This window comes from Eurosta solidaginis, chromosome 5 (assembly GCF_040869045.1).
Source record: "Eurosta solidaginis isolate ZX-2024a chromosome 5, ASM4086904v1, whole genome shotgun sequence".
Classification (NCBI taxonomy): domain Eukaryota; kingdom Metazoa; phylum Arthropoda; class Insecta; order Diptera; family Tephritidae; genus Eurosta; species Eurosta solidaginis.
In genome coordinates, this window is record NC_090323.1 from 167,433,937 (window position 1) to 167,449,899 (window position 15,963).

At 37.0% G+C, this 15,963-nt stretch overlaps 1 protein-coding gene across 17 annotated transcripts in view; it reads left to right on the top strand.

Moving 5' to 3' along the window:
• Positions 1-15,963, top strand: part of LOC137233656 (collagen alpha-1(XV) chain-like) — a 1,316,768-nt gene that overhangs the window by 1,128,265 nt on the left and 172,540 nt on the right. For all 17 annotated transcript variants that reach the window (XM_067756874.1, XM_067756865.1, XM_067756879.1 and 14 more), the window contains one exon: positions 5,020-5,097. In XM_067756874.1, coding sequence (XP_067612975.1) covers positions 5,020-5,097 — 78 coding nt within the window. The remainder of the gene's footprint in view (positions 1-5,019; positions 5,098-15,963) is intronic.

Sequence of the window (15,963 nt, forward strand, 5' to 3'; positions counted from 1 at the left end):
AGGCTTTTGTTGTATATGTGCAACAAAGCTCCGCCTTTAAATTGCGGGTTGCTTAAGTGCTTCCGTCGATACCCTACCAGGTCCAATTTTATTTAAATTACATTTATTCTCTTCGTCTGGTGACAATGTGTTTTGAATGTTCTTTATACATTATTTTCCTGCAAAAAGAGCAAAACCACGTTCCTGGAAAGCGATTAGGTAAAATACCTTCCCAGAGAAAGCTAGTATACCGAAGCATTCCAGCTGCTAGGATCTGCTCTATAGTTGAAAATTCGAAGTGAGGAGTTACACTGAAATGGTACGGAGTTCCACTTAAATTACATCCCTTGGTCGGGGAAAAGCCGAGTAGCTTTGTCACAAGGAATTGACTACCACGGGTTCTCTGAATGGAGTTTTGTAACCTCAGCCGTGGGGATCACAATGAACTTATTCACAGATTTTTTTTCAGCATTTTCGCATTATATTGCACGCACAAGTTTATAGCTCTACCAACGCTTTAATTTTTTACCTTAAAAACACCCTTGCATGATATTGAGATGTTTCAATTTTGACGCAAGCAGCCCATGCCTTCTACCGTAGCACTTGTCGATTTGATATCGACGATCTCTCTTGGGTGGCCGCTTGTAGTGGAGAGACTTGCAGCATAAATCATTTATGTATCTCATCCATCTTTCTTGCGTTCCTTCGCACCTAACTCACTCTTTGCAGGTGGGGTAATATAATGTCAACGGTCATAAGAGTAATTGACCTTATGATCACTACAATAATCAGAGGATATATTGGCCTTGTAGCCACTTTAAATTGCCGATTTCGGAAACGCAGTATGGTGATAATTTCATTATTTTTAATATTTTTATTAATTGAAATATGATGTTGTGGCCATTTGAAGGTGTCATGCGGTCAATTGGCGTTGTCCGAGCTAGACCCAAACTCTTGTATTGTAACTATTTCTTTCATAAAATCTGACTCTTAAAAGAGAGTTCACAACGAGACAAGCAACTATCTACTCTTCATTCATTTGTTTCCGATCTCGAAACTAAGTTAGTTTACATGAGGCCTTCTGGTTTTCTCAACACAACGATATCAAACACGAGCAGCGTACGTAGTTGGCGTGTCAACAGTCTCATAGTTTAAAAGCGTGTATGGCATTTGTAGTTGTGTAATTTTTAAATAGATATTTAAGCGCTGTATTTAACCTTTTCAAAAGTTTTTTGATGGCCCGCACTTGCTCTTGATAGGATTTAACGTACATAATTGTTAATACTGTGGCGAATGTTAGCAATTTCCATGCGTCACTGTGCTACTAGTAAATAAATACACAACAACAGCAAAGTAAGCAAGCACATATGCATGCAAACAGCGAAGAGATTATTTCACATACACACATGTAGTCATCACCTAAGCGCAGAAGTTATTACTCACACATGCACACGCATATACTTTGAAAAGATATGTAAATACCAGATACATAAAAGAGAAATAAATAAGTAGCTGTTCTAGAAGGCTTTTCGTGAGAAGTCTAGAGTCTAGACCCTAGGTGAAGAAGGCGAATTAGGCAACAGCGCAAGCTGAGGAATAGTCGATCAGTTTGATTTTAAACACGCTATTAGTGAAGTACGCGATAACTACAATAATAATAAACTTTCGCGCGGTAGGTAAATTCAATTTGAGCAAAGAGCAAGCAATCCAAAATAAAATGAACTTTTTAAATATCTGCAAAACTAATTGTAACCAACAACGTTTTACATACAAATATAAAGCTTTAAACTTTTTTTATGCAATTTAAACCATTGAAAATTGTGCGTTCGCCTGGCTTGACCTCACGCAATTACTTTCTTCAAAACATCTCAAGTACACAAACAAAAATTTTCCCATCTCCCATTTATTTAAAATGTGTTCTCAAAATGTTTAGTATTTTCATTCCCAACTCTCCAAAACATTTAATTTTAGCAGCAAAATATCTACTCATATCACTAAAATAAACTTAACCAGGCGTACGAATACAAAGGCAAGAAAAAGCTCGTTCATGGAAACAAAAAAACAATTCCAATCACCAGAACCACCAAAAGCACTTTCATTCAATTCCTTCCATTCTACAAATTGCATACTCTACTCCATTTCACAAGTTTTACACTGAAATAAAACAACAAAAACGTACACTCATACACTTTTGTTCATATGAATAAGTACAGTGGTCCGTGCTTCTAAAATACGACATCTCTCTCAAGTCAAAGTCAAATACTTACACATTTTAGTAGCGATGGAGGACACAGAAGTTAAACTTGAAATTCAAAGCAACAAAATTTAATTTTTTGATTTCTGTTCGCGAAAAGATAACAACGGTTAAAGGGTGTCGAATGTTGCCAGAATTTCAGGTTTTAATAAATTGAGCGTTCATGGGGTTATCTGGTTTTGGATCCCTGAACAACAACCTTTTATCAATCGAGACCAAAACTTATATGTGATCAAAATAAAGTATTTACCATTTGGAGTATTAAAAAAATTTATTTTTGGTTTTTAGAGTCTCCAGGCATGGGCATCATTTTATATATCTGCTCAGTCGGAAATAAGGTTCATAATTTCGGGATTTTGTCACTTGTTTTCTTCTCCTTTCAAACATGATTTGGGCTTCATGAGCCAAAAAAAAAAATTGTAGCCCTTAAATGAGACCTCGGAACAGACCACTAGTGATTCCCGGCAGGGATCTTGCACCTACCTAAAGAGAGTACACTGGTGAAAATCTCATTGGCGGTTGGGCAAAAATTAATGTTGATAACGAAGCTGCTTTGATGCTGAGTACTGCTTTCGTTTCAGATGGCATATGCAGAATATCGTTGGCAGATATTTTTCTTATTGGCTAAGTTCTCATCTCAATTACCCAAAGTCAAGTCAAGGCTGAATCAAAGTCGAATTAAAGTCAATTCAAAGTCAGGTTAAAATCTAGACAAAGTTAAGTCAAAGCCAAGAATAAGTCTAGATAAACCTAAGGCAAAGTCAAGCCAAAATAAACTCAAAGCCAAGTCAATGTCAAGTCGAAGGTACGTAAAGCAAACTCAAGTCAAAATTAAGTCAATTTCAAGTCAAAGTGAAGTTAAGGTCAATTCAAAGTCAAACTAAATTCAATTCAAAGTCGAGTCTAAGTCAATTCAAAGCCAAGTCAAAGTCTTAACTAAGTTCGGTCAAAGTCGAAAAATATTTAAGTCCAAAATCAGACAAAACCCAAGGCAAAGTCAAATCGAAGTAAATTTAAATTGAAGTTAAAGTCAAGACAAATTTAAGATAAAGTTCAATCACAGTGTAATCAATAAGTCAAATCTAAGCCAAAGTCAAGTCAAAGCCAATTCGAGCCAAAGTCAAGTCAAAGTCCAGACAAAATTAAGTCAAAATCAAGTCAAAATCAACTCAAAGACAAGTCAAGTTAGAGTCAACAAAAAAGTCAAGTCAAAGGCGATTCCCAGTCGAGTCAATATCAAGATAAAGTCAAGTCGAAGTCAATTCAAAGTAGAGTCAAAGTAAAGTCAAGGTCATGTCAAAGTCAAGTCAAAGTACAAACATAGTTAGGTCAAGGTCCATACCAACTGAAAACCAAGTAAAAGTTAAATCAAGATCAAATCAGAATCAGTTCAACGCTTAGGCAAAGTCAGCTCAAGTCAAAGTGAAGTCAAATTAAAGTCAGAGTAAAAACAAAGTCAAGGCAAAATCAAGTCAAAGTCAAATTACAGTCAACTCAAATTCGAGAAAAAGTTAAGTCAAAGTCTGGTTAAAATAAATTCGCGGTACAAGTAGAAACAGAAACCAACTCGTGGCAGTACAATATGCTCCAGAAATATGCTCCCTCTGTCATGTTTTCCATTACAAATATATGTAGTCACAACGCTGTAGTATCTAGCGAAATCCGGGAAGTTTGGTTTCATTCCCCATCATTTCAAGGATTGCTGGATAGTAATGTGTAAATCACAAAGAAGTCCGGTGAATTTTAGGACAAAATTAAGCAACACGTCAAGATTGAGCCGATCTCTTTTAGCAGTTCTTAACTTAAATTTAAATTGTGCAAAAATCGATTCACTCAAAACTAGCATAGAAACCCTTTCCGAAAAACGATTCATTTATATAAAATTTATCTTAAATGAAAACAAATGCATCTGCCAGTAATACGTTTTAAACTACAAAAGTCCTGAATTGATTCATATGAACGGCAATGTATACATATATCTAACATGCTACCGCCGATACTTTTATTTGTTTTCGAATTTCTTTTCTTCAGTTTTTACCGTACCTAGTCATGTTGGCCTTCTTATTGCTTTCAGCAACAAATTTGTGATTTTTTTTTTATTGTATTTTAGTTTTTCTTTTTTTAAGTTTGTGGTAATAATATTTCGATGCTGTTACTAACAGCATTCAATGCCATTTCTTTCGAGTTTCGTTTGCGCTTTATTTTTGCAATGATTTTTTTTTTTTTTTTTATTAGTTGTATTTATTTTCGTTTTGCTTTTTTTTCTCGGTTTGGTCTTAAAAAACTAGGCCATTTGTGACAATTTTTATCGGAACATGTCAACAAATAAATTTTCGTTATTTATAATTGCATGTTGTTAGCCGAGCGATAAACAAAATAAATTTTCAATATGCTTTCACCTGCCATTTTTAGTGGCAGTAAATTATTGCGAAATTGTGGAAGGTTTTTTTTTTTAGTTTTTTAGGGTGGCTGCTGAATTTGGTTGCATTTGAAATACCTAATTCTCGTTGAATTTTAAGGATTATTGTAGCGTTTTAAGTATACAATATAAGTGTAATTATTTTGGTTAGTTGAAATAAACAAATATTTCCTTATTTCAAAAAATGATTTTTAAATTAAAATACAGAGTTTTCTGAATAAATTTATTGATAAAAGAATTTACGAACTCTGTAGCTCTGTAGCAATAGTCACCCTATTTGGTGTTCATTTTTTAAACTTATTTATTCCACAAATAATAATACTCGAGCAATGTTTGTAATCATATTTTTTTCAAACATTCATTTTAGGGACGACCTGGACTTCAAGGCCTAAAAGGTGAAACGGGAAGCAAAGGACAAAAAGGCGAATCCGGCGGACGAGAGGGAGTAAGTTTATTTTAATTCCTTTATGGATAATTTTTTCTATGTATGCACTGTTGTTGTCATTGCTAGGGCGATAAAAACGCTGCCCGATAATTTTAGGTACTGTTATCGATGGTGATGATCCTTTGCAGGATATAGATCCGGGCCGTTCGGGTTACAAGCACAATTAAAATACAAGCCTAATCATCTCGGTTACGATTATACGATTAAATATGGCCACATCGAACCTTCTAGGCCATCACCCTACCTCCATGAGGAACCTGGAGTTGCCAGAGCTTCGGCTGCTAAATAAACAGAACTCATCACGGGAGGGTGAGGATGAAAATTCTGTTTGAAAAGCTATAAATTGCGTGGATAAGCCCTTGAAAGAGTTGCGCTATACAACTCCTTAAATTATTTGGGTATTTAAATCGCCTCTTATGGCAGGCATAACTGCCGCGAGTATATTCTAAGCCTCCTTACCCACTGGGGGCTTACTTAACACAATATTTTCATCAGTAGATGATGCGGAAGGATTGTGTAACAATATTGCCGGGTCCAGATGGGATATTCGCTGCTATGTTGAAGAACGATTGTAGAATGACTTAGAATACCACATCTCAACATTTTAGAGAACAGCTCGTGTAGCCTTCGTACCGAAAGCGGGAAGAACCAGTCATCTGCACCCAAAATACTAGACTGAAAGAAATGGTGCTTGTAAAATCAACAAATCGGTTCTGTTGTTCTTGACTAAGCGGAGATTCTGTGAAATTGATCGAAGTATGGTTAATTCGACCGAGTTCTTTGTCAAACGAACAAATTAGTTAAGTCATTTCAACAGAAGAGAAATTGTCGCTCTTAAGTTAACAAAATTCTGTAAAATAGACAGATTCCTGGTCAATCTAACTGATTTTTCTGTTAAGACAACTGATCTTACAGGTCATTTCAACGGCGATCAACTGTCAATACATGAGCAAATTTCAAAGAGAATTTTACGTTCACTGCGCTCTCTATTTTGTACCTATAACGATGGTGCCACTTGTTATAAAAAAACACCAAAATAAGAAAACCATCAAATCGAAAAAAACACACAAAATGGGAAACAACTAAAAACTAGTTATCAATACAAAAAAAAACCTTTTTTTGAATTTACTGTGCAAAAATTATCTATCTATCGCATACAATTTTGCAACTTCTCGTCCAAGCGAAATTGCAAACGTTTTGTTTCAACCAACAGGATTTTTCCAAAGTTAGTAATATTTTGTTCAAGTTTTTACGAATTTTCACTAAAGCGAATGAATTTAAAAAGGTAATAAAAACATCCTTTCTTAATTTTGATGTTTCCGACAACATACAAGTTTTAGTTGTTTTGGAATCCTTTCAACTTAAAGTGTTAGGAAAATTAAATTTGCCGAATTACATGTAAAGTTACTCCACTGGTGATTTGCCTTCCTGCGATTTGATTCTTTACTTTTCTATAACTTACAAGTTCTCTTTTTAAAATGTACGTCAAACATTTATACTACAAGTTTTGTTCGAAACCAAGGATGCACCTTAACGTTAAGCTAATCGTTTATCAAAATATTTCCACCGTTTCCGTTGAAACACTTCGAAATATTATCGCTAAAGAAATTATCAAGATAAATTGTATCTCGTTTATAACCGAAACGAAAAGCCTTCGTTAACGTTAAAAACGTTAACAAAAACGTGATACTTTAGAAGTAAGGTTTTTTAATTAGAAGAAAATTTTTCTAAGCGGGGTCACCCCTCGGCGGTGTTTGGCAAGCGCTCCGAGTGTACTTCTGCCATGAAAAGCTCTCAGTGAAAACTCATCTGCCTTGCAGATGCCGATCGGTGTCGGCATAAAACATGTAGGTCCCGTCCGGCCAATTTGTAGGGAAAATCAAGAGGAGTACGACGCAAACTGGAAGAGAAGCTCGGCTTAAAATCTGTTCGGAGGTTATCGCGCCTTACATTTATTTACAACTTTTTTTGTTCATTTGACTACTAAAACGGTCAGTTACGAATCAACGATTTGTGCGCAGTTGATTCAACATCTTGTTGGGGTGGATAAAAATTTAAAGAAATTTCGGTTGAATTGACCCGTATTTCAGTTGATTTGGCCAGTCTATTCCTTTCAGGCATATTTTCTGCTCAAAACTCTAGAGCTATTAGTATGTGTATAAATAAATGCGAATATGAACTAAGCTTTATTCTGAGCTTACATCAAAGACAAATTATGAATGAATTAATGAATATTCCCTATATATTTCCTATACATTGCCGGGGTTTCTAACAATATCTCGAAACGAGCAACTAACGGCAGTCTCGACCCGATTGAAGTACATCAGACCTTAAAAATTGCATCGGCTCCATTTTAAGTTGCAGAATGTCGAAAGGAGGTCCATTCGAGACCACAAAATGTGAAAACAGAGCAACGCCGCTGAAGTAGTATCCCCTACGGAAGCTGGTCATCAACCAATTGCCTTCGTTGTTCGACAGAGGACCAGTCAAAATCAAGGTGTCCAGATGCTGGGCATCTGGATTCGGCTTAACCGCCTACGCAGAAAAACTTGATTTAGTGTAATTTACTAAACAATATAAGGTCCTAGATTGGACTAAGCCTGAGCTTGGACGATTAATCCTACAAGAAAAGTAAAGTACAAAATATCTTAAAATTATGCTACTCACAAAGTTGTCGAGGAAACTCCATGTGGAAGAAAGAGGATGCTGGTATGCACATCCCACCTGCAGACCTTAAAACTAAAAGCAACATGGTAGCAACTGCAACAAGGTTTAGGGGCTAGGGCAGCTTCAGTGCAGGCCGTATTGCTATAGGAGTTAAGCGCCATTAAATATGGGGCGAATGGACTACATGGTATCATGTCTGAAATTCGAAAGTAATTTTGTGACCACAACAGAGCCGGAGGTTGGGCGCAAGTATGCCAAAATGGAAGAACATGTATATGCTATACACGTATATGCCGATTGTTCCAAATGAACAGAAATGGTCAAGTCTGTTGTTCACTGTCTCGATCCAGCAATAAGTTGATCCAATAGGCTGCTATATCACTGCAGTGTCTTTAAGGCGAAAGTAGTAGCCGTAACGAAAGCAACAGAGGAAACGTACTTAAGCTGCAGTTGCGTATAAGTTTGTATCAGGCGTTTATAAAGGCCATATTTTTACACAGTAATTCATCAAGAAGTGGCCTAGAATTTCACAAAGCAATGCAAAACTTTAATCAGGCCGGAATATAAATCTTTACTTGGTTCCCGGCAATAAAAGGATAGCCGGTAATTAGAAGGCAAAGAAGGGTGCAACACACGATGAATCAACAGTAGACGTCCCAACTCGTTTGTGATAGAAATAAAAAGGAAACAGGAGTAGCAATCCATTAAGGGGAAAATGCGTGGTCAGAAGCACGCGGCTGCAAAATGTCTGATATCATGCGAAAATTCTACAACGTTAGACTCACAAAGTTGCTGCCATCTTTAAAGAGACAAGACTTAAGCCTTGCGATGACCATACTTACAGGACACACCTTCTGGCGTCACACGCTTGAAATTTAGGCTTCCTCAGTAACAGCAGATGTAGGACGTGTAAGCTGGGAGAAGAAACAGCTGAGCACGTACTGTGCTCGTGTACTGCGCTCGCTAGCGTCAGGGCTCCCGCTGCTAGGGGTGGCAGAGTAACCAGGGCTGAAGGCATTAATTAAACTACGTTTCTATGAACGTCTGGTATTTACGAAGCGGGCGGGGTTATTCAATAACAAGTTTTTTCTGTTTTGTGGTCAAACAAATTCTGTAAACACCATGAACATATTTAGTCTGTGTGAGTTCCTTATTGACGGCTAGCTCAACCTAACCTTACCAGCTTTTGCGGACTGCCAAAGAACAGCGTCGCTCCATCCTCGTCGACAAAAGTGAAAAACTAATTTTTAATCAAATGCAAACAAATGCAAGTAATACCAAGTGCGAAAAAGCAAAATAAACGAAAAGTGACATAAAGAAAAAAAACACCTTAAAGTGCTTTGTAGAGTCAACAACACCACCAAACAAAAAAAAAAATATTTCATGAAGTAAACTTAATAAATGATTTTAGCGGTAATTTTGACCCCAATGACTGCAGCCAAACCCATATAATGCATTCCTAAAACAACTACGGATATCAGTCGCTTCCATCAAGTTTTACCCAACGAACGGCGAGCTCGTTAATGTAAATTTTGAATCACACAACCGAAATAATGAAAAGTTCTTTAAAGGCGCCACAGTTACTGATTCTGTAGTTTCGTAGGTAACTAGTAAGCAAGCAAGTGGCTCTAAGGCAATTTAAAGGACAACATGAAATTCTACACTTGCCAGTTGCAGTTAGAAAAATTGTAATTCGAAACTCTTGAAGTTTTTTATTAAAAAACGAATTTATACAATTTTATGCATCTATTGAAGTTTGGCCTATTTCCTGCAGTAGTATAAATAGCATACCAAACAAACAATATTACGTATAGTAAAGAGATTATAACTTTACAAAGTGCAACGACGAAGAAATTTATCGACAAAAGCGTTGAACAGCACTTAAACCAAAACAGTAGAGAAACCACTTGGGCTTTGCAAATTAAATGTGTACAAAAGCAAAAATAAAAACATACACCCATACACTTTTGCACTGAGCGTTTATATTTAGCAGACTGATAATCAGAAGCGATGAGTTTTTGGCTCCGCAGAATGTGAAGTGCTTATTTGTGTACAACGAAGGCATTCAAAGAGGCTACTTTTTGAGGTTGTAGAGCACATAATCATAGCTTAATTAAGCTATAGTCGCTTTTTTTGGTTACTTAGTTAAGTAATTTAGTGATTTGAAAACAAATGTGTATTGAGTGTAAGATTTGATCAACATTTAAAGGTGAACCTTACAAGAAACCAGTACAAAATAATCTGGAAAGCTGTAGAAACTAAATGTGCTTCTAGATCTATGATCTTAGGTAGTGTCGGTTTTGCCAAGCAGTTCAATAACACCGGGCACATTGGCACTCTGCCTAAGACAACTTGGAAATTATCCTATTTTATACCCTTGGAACAGGGCTAAAACAGCACACGAGACATAGCCATATTCCACCAAGAATTGATCTCGCTTCAGGAAGTGGAAGCGGATTCGCATTTATCACCCATCGCTCTGTGCCATACAATTTATTTGACCCTGACGTCGGCGATGCGAGTTTAGGAATCATTAATATCAACAGGCTGATTGTTGCCCAAGTAGATACCACCCTAATAACAGTGCTATAATCACTAGCGAAAATTACCCTATTTTATGCGACTACAACGTCAACCATGATCTGCGACATTGTAGCCTTCAAGTTGACAGCCTGGATGAGATAGCGGAGGATTAAATAGACGAATCCATGCTCTGCTGGGTAAACCGAAATATTCACGTCTGAGCGCTCCAACTTCAAAGAAGGCAAAGTCTACACATACGATTTTTTGCTGTCATTCTAATCGCGATTAATGTCCGTCATGGGCAAAGTGCTTTTTGCAAGAATTTCCGGAAATCTGGCCAAAGTTGCCAACGGAGACCGCAGCTTTGTCAAGCGAGCGCGACCTTCAGAGACTGCAGGAACATAGCGGCCATCAAACAGAAAACGTAAACCTGCGCATCAGGCATTTGATCAAGCCCTTGATGAACTCTGCTGTAAAATTCACAACTATCACCCTAACTTTTTTTGTTTTTTGCCTAGGGCTATTACCGATCAAGTATTTTGTGGCCATATTCACGACGTGGACGATGCAAGTCGGAAATATCGGATATTACGTTACGGTACCGACTGTCCTACATCAAAGTACATTCAGCCGCAATGGGACCATAAACTTCAGAACTATAACAAAATCCCAAGCCCCTTGCTGGCGGAGATGCGTTTCATCTGGCCACCCATGTCTCTCTGGTCCACCCTAATTGAAGCTGACATTTTCCAGGGACCCTCGTTAGAGCATATTAATGACTATTTGAGAGTGATTGCATTTATTTGATATTACTAAGCACCGCTGAGTCTGTTTGCATTAGTCCTGCTGGTTTTGTCAACGCAACAATATCAAGTACACGCTGCGGTCGTAGTGTGTGTTAAAATTCTCATAGTTTAAATACGTTCCACCGTGGTGTGATGGTAGCGTGCTCCGCCTATCACACCGCATGCCCTGGGTTCAACTCCCGGGCAAAGCAACATCAAAATTTTAGAAATAAGATTTTTCAATTAGAAGAAATTTTTCTAAGCGGGGTCGCCCCTCGGCAGTGTCTGGCAAGCGCTCCGATTGTATTTCTGCCATGAAAAGCTCTCAGTGAAAACTCATCTGCCTTGCAGATGCCGTTCGGAGTCGGCATAAAACATGTAGGTCCCGTCCGGCCAATTTGTAGGGAAAAATCAAGAGGAGCACGAGGCAAATTGGAAGAGAAGCTCGGCCTTAGATCTCTTCGGAGGTTATCGCGCCTTACATTTATTTTTTTTAAATACGTTCTAGGCATTGGTGGTGATGCCATTTTTGATCTGCACTTCTCCTTTCCAAGACCTATCGATACATATACAAATGTTTATACTGTGGTGAATATTAGCATCACTATGCTGTTAGTGAATAATCACAACAACAAATACAACAAGCAGCCACACTTATGTACATGCACACACATAACCAGCAGCTCGAAGTGAAGAGATATCGCACATACTCACATGTAGTCATTAGCTCAGAGCAGAAGATTTGACTCACACATACACGCGCATATAGCTAAATAACCAAGTATGCGATAGAACTGTTCCATATTCGCTAAAAGTCTAGACCTTAGGAGAAATATGCGAACGACGCTCCAGGGAGTATAAAAGTAGCGCAAGCTGGGGAATAACTAATCAGTTTGATGCTACTGGTTGTGTAGTATAATTGTGAAGTACTACTCCCAAGGTAGTCTCTAAATAAAGACCATTATGCAATACTGAATATTGGAGTTATTTATTCGAGAGTTCAGCGATTCGAACGTTAGCAGAAGGTGCAAAATAATAGGAATCCCCCAAAATTCGTTACAGTACCTTAGAATTATAGTTTTTTCGTAAAAGGGGAGCGAAATTTCCAACTGACCCATTTATATAAAATAGTAAGTGTACAATAATTCGTATGTTTTATGATGCCGCCAAAAACTATTAGTCCAATAAGATTTTGAAGATTCAAATTGAAAAAGCAATTTTTGTGGCGCAGACAAAATAGGCATTGTTCCTACTCAAGTGCTGACTACTAATGCAATCGTTTTCGCTACTTGCAATCCCTACAAATAGCTGCACGCTGAGATTTTAATTGCACCAAATCCACACTAGATATCCACCTCTGATATGAAAATGAAAAGCACATAGCCAAAGCGAACAGCGATGGCGCGAGCTTACGCTTGCAAATGCATGATATTAATTAATTAGGGTAACTAAAGTAGCTTTTACCAATTTTGCTACTCAGAGCCCTCTATACCGTTAATAGCCAACTGTGAGCATACTAACAATGCCACTCGCTGGGTTCTAAATATGTGTGTACGAATTGTAACCCAATATAATATTTCATATAGAGCGTTGTTGCATAAAATGCCTTGTGCTTTTTATCACTTTGTTCACTTATGTAAATATTTTTGAGTAAGCTTTAAAGTTGCTTCATCATGCGCTTTTAGAATAAGTTAAGTGAGAAAAGGAGGATATGAGTAACAATTACATAGAAGGGTAAAACTGCTTGTAATGTCTCCCCTTATTTCGAAATTTTATTAAATTTTTTTCGTTTTGCCCTTTATATTTACCTTTGCTGATAAACCGCAAATGCTGCAGCTTATGAACTGAGGTGTTCCAGCCCTTTGTAACCTCAACTAGTACTTTCACTTATGTCTTCAAAGTATTTAACTGCAGCTTTTCTTTGTTTATTATTCATGCACTCAATGTTGGTGGAAACATAAATTGAGTACTTAAAAGCAGGTCAAAAACTTGTAACTGCAATAAGAAGCACAGCTGTGGCCGCCTGCGATATGTCAGAAGTGGAAATGAAGATATAGCGGTACGCAAAAAAGAGGTTGTGGTGCTCTCGTTTGCAAACACGCTTCAAGGAAGTGATTCAGGAATATAAGGAGAATCAACTTTACTCAACACTAGCTACCCCGCAGTACTGCCCTTTATTTGAAAAAGTGTGCTTCCTTCCTTTATTCTCCACTACCTACTCATTATAATTCGTTCTCTCACTCTTAAAGCTATTGTCGCTGCGACTCCCACTCTCATTTCCACCCCCACTCTCATTTTTACTCCGACTATCATTCCCATTCCTGCTCTTAAGTAAGAGTCCAACTCCCATTTCCACTCCCTCTACCCCTCTCAACAAAATTATTCCATATATGGAATCTATATACCAAAAAATTACAAATATATTAAAAAATTACAAAGGCGTTGAGAATTCAATTTTTGTTTCATTCACACTCTACCTCCTGCACCACTTCCACGTTCTCTACCTACTCCACCTAAATTACCTCAAAACTGTAGTCTATATATCAAATATTGGATACACCCTTCAATTAATTACCTAGATATTACGAATTTATACATTCGCTCTACTCCCACTTCCACGGCCTCTACCCTCTACCTGTCCCTCCCAAAATTTCTCCATATGTGGAATTTATACAAATAATCTGCATACCTCCTCAAATAAGTAAGCAGATGTAGCGAATTTAAATATTTGTACCACTCGCACTCTCATTTCCGCTATCACTCGCACTTCTGCTCCCAATCCCAAGTGCTCTTTCTATTCCACCTGAGTAACCCCATATATAAAATTTATGTATCAAATAATATATAGCCTCTTCGGATAATTGCATAGGCATAGCTAATTTAAATTTTTACTTAATTTCTGCTCCGATTTTTATTCCCAATTTCATTTCCTTCTTTTTTTTTAAATATATATAGTGATAACGTAAAATTGTAGACCAAGCAAGAAAAATTAGAAATTAGTAAAAAACCGTTTTGTGATAAGAAACTACTATGTAGATTAATATTTCATTGCAGTCAATATTTACTCTGTACATGATACAATTGTTGAAAAAAATTAAATCACAAAACAAGACGATGTGGTCCTATTTTCGCAAATCTGCCAATGAAATTCTCAGGTGTTACTTCAATGTCGATATGTAGTTGTTCCCCAAGTAAATTATATAATGCTGTGGCACGCTTAGGATACGACTTTTTAAAGAACTTGTCGACCTCTCGTATGGTACTGCAAACCATCTCGATTACTCGTACTTTTACAGATTTGGATATGCTGCTGTTGAGTTTATGAGAGAAACAGGGACTTACTACAGCATTTTCTGCTTCTTTTCGGATTTCTTTGACGGCTCCGCAATCTGAGAGTATGACGGCACACGCATCGGTTTCTATTGATGCACACAATTTAATGTTAAGTCCCATTTTCTTCATTTCCTTCAAAACCATTTGCCCGAGACCGACTCCCGTTAAAGATAATTCTCTGTCAGTTTGGTTGTCTTCTTTAGCAGTCGTAGGCGACGAATTTTCATTTTCCACTTCAGAGTCATAAGCATCTGCAGTAGTATTCTTGGACAGCTCATCAAAAGCATCCAAAAACGTGCAGAAGTCCTCTCTAATTATGGGTCTTTCTTCAGAAAAATCAACATATCGAAGTAATATACTAACTTGTAACCACCCAAAACCAAAAAATTATATTAATAAGTATTAAGTATTTTTTAAAATTCAAAAAGAAGATTAAACCGGACATCGGAATCTCAAAAATTGAGCTGAAACAAATCATGCTACTATTCAAATTATCACGGAAAATGCAGTGTGAAATTGGTATGGATATTTCTTCCTAATAACTCTATATGAAACGAATTAATGACAAAGTAAATTTAAAAAGCGTTTTGAATAAACCGCAATGTATGCAAAACGATTACTCGTTTAAAAAATACATTCCGGCAAATTATTTTTCAAAATTACGACACAGGTTTTCTCTAATTATAACGTAAAAATATGTATTACCTGAGCTTTTCCTGAAAGATCTGGAGATTCATCAAAAACAAGCGAGTAGTATTCAGCTCGAGTCACTCTCATCAAAATTGTCTGTAATATTTCAGACCTGCAACACTCAATTAGCTGATTTTGCGTATCTTTCCTTATATATGTTGCTCTCGAAGATGTGCTATTGAGATGAGATTCCAGAAGTTTGTCACCTGAATCAACCATCAACCTGAGCACTGCCCTAAAGTTTCCCTCATTCTGCTTAGAATTTTGATCCAATAGCAATGGCCCATAATCTCTGTAACCACGGAGTGCAATGTTCTGCCTTCCTAAAAAAATAATAGCCCTCGTAATTAATACAAGTTTTTCTCTATTCTCTTGTTTCGCTCTAAGATAATTATTGTCGAGAAGACTTATTACTTAATTTTGAGGGTTATGATGGGTTCTCAAGAAGTCCTTTCCCGCAGCCATTTCATTTTTGTGGTAAATATTTTGTGCGTGTACTTCTAAATCGTTTCTGGTTCCAACTAAGTTCTTGAAATTTGTTAACGGCTTAGCTACGAGAACTCCAAAAGAAATTTTGCCACCATCTAGGGGCGTGAACCATGGGTAGTATTTAACGAAGAGGCCCTTTTTCATATTGGATAGTACAAGCCATTCTTTGTAAGCATTTAAATGTTTATGGGTTATATAATTTTTAATCTCTTTACCAGAAACCATTCTCATTGAAGATGGAAAAGTATAATTTTCTGGAGGAACCCAAAGATTTTGAAGCAAAGATTTCTTTGTGTAATCGTCGATTCTTTGTCCTATATAATCACCTACGTCGTTCGAAACTTTTACTGGATCATAAAGAATTTGCTGAAGTTGTGCA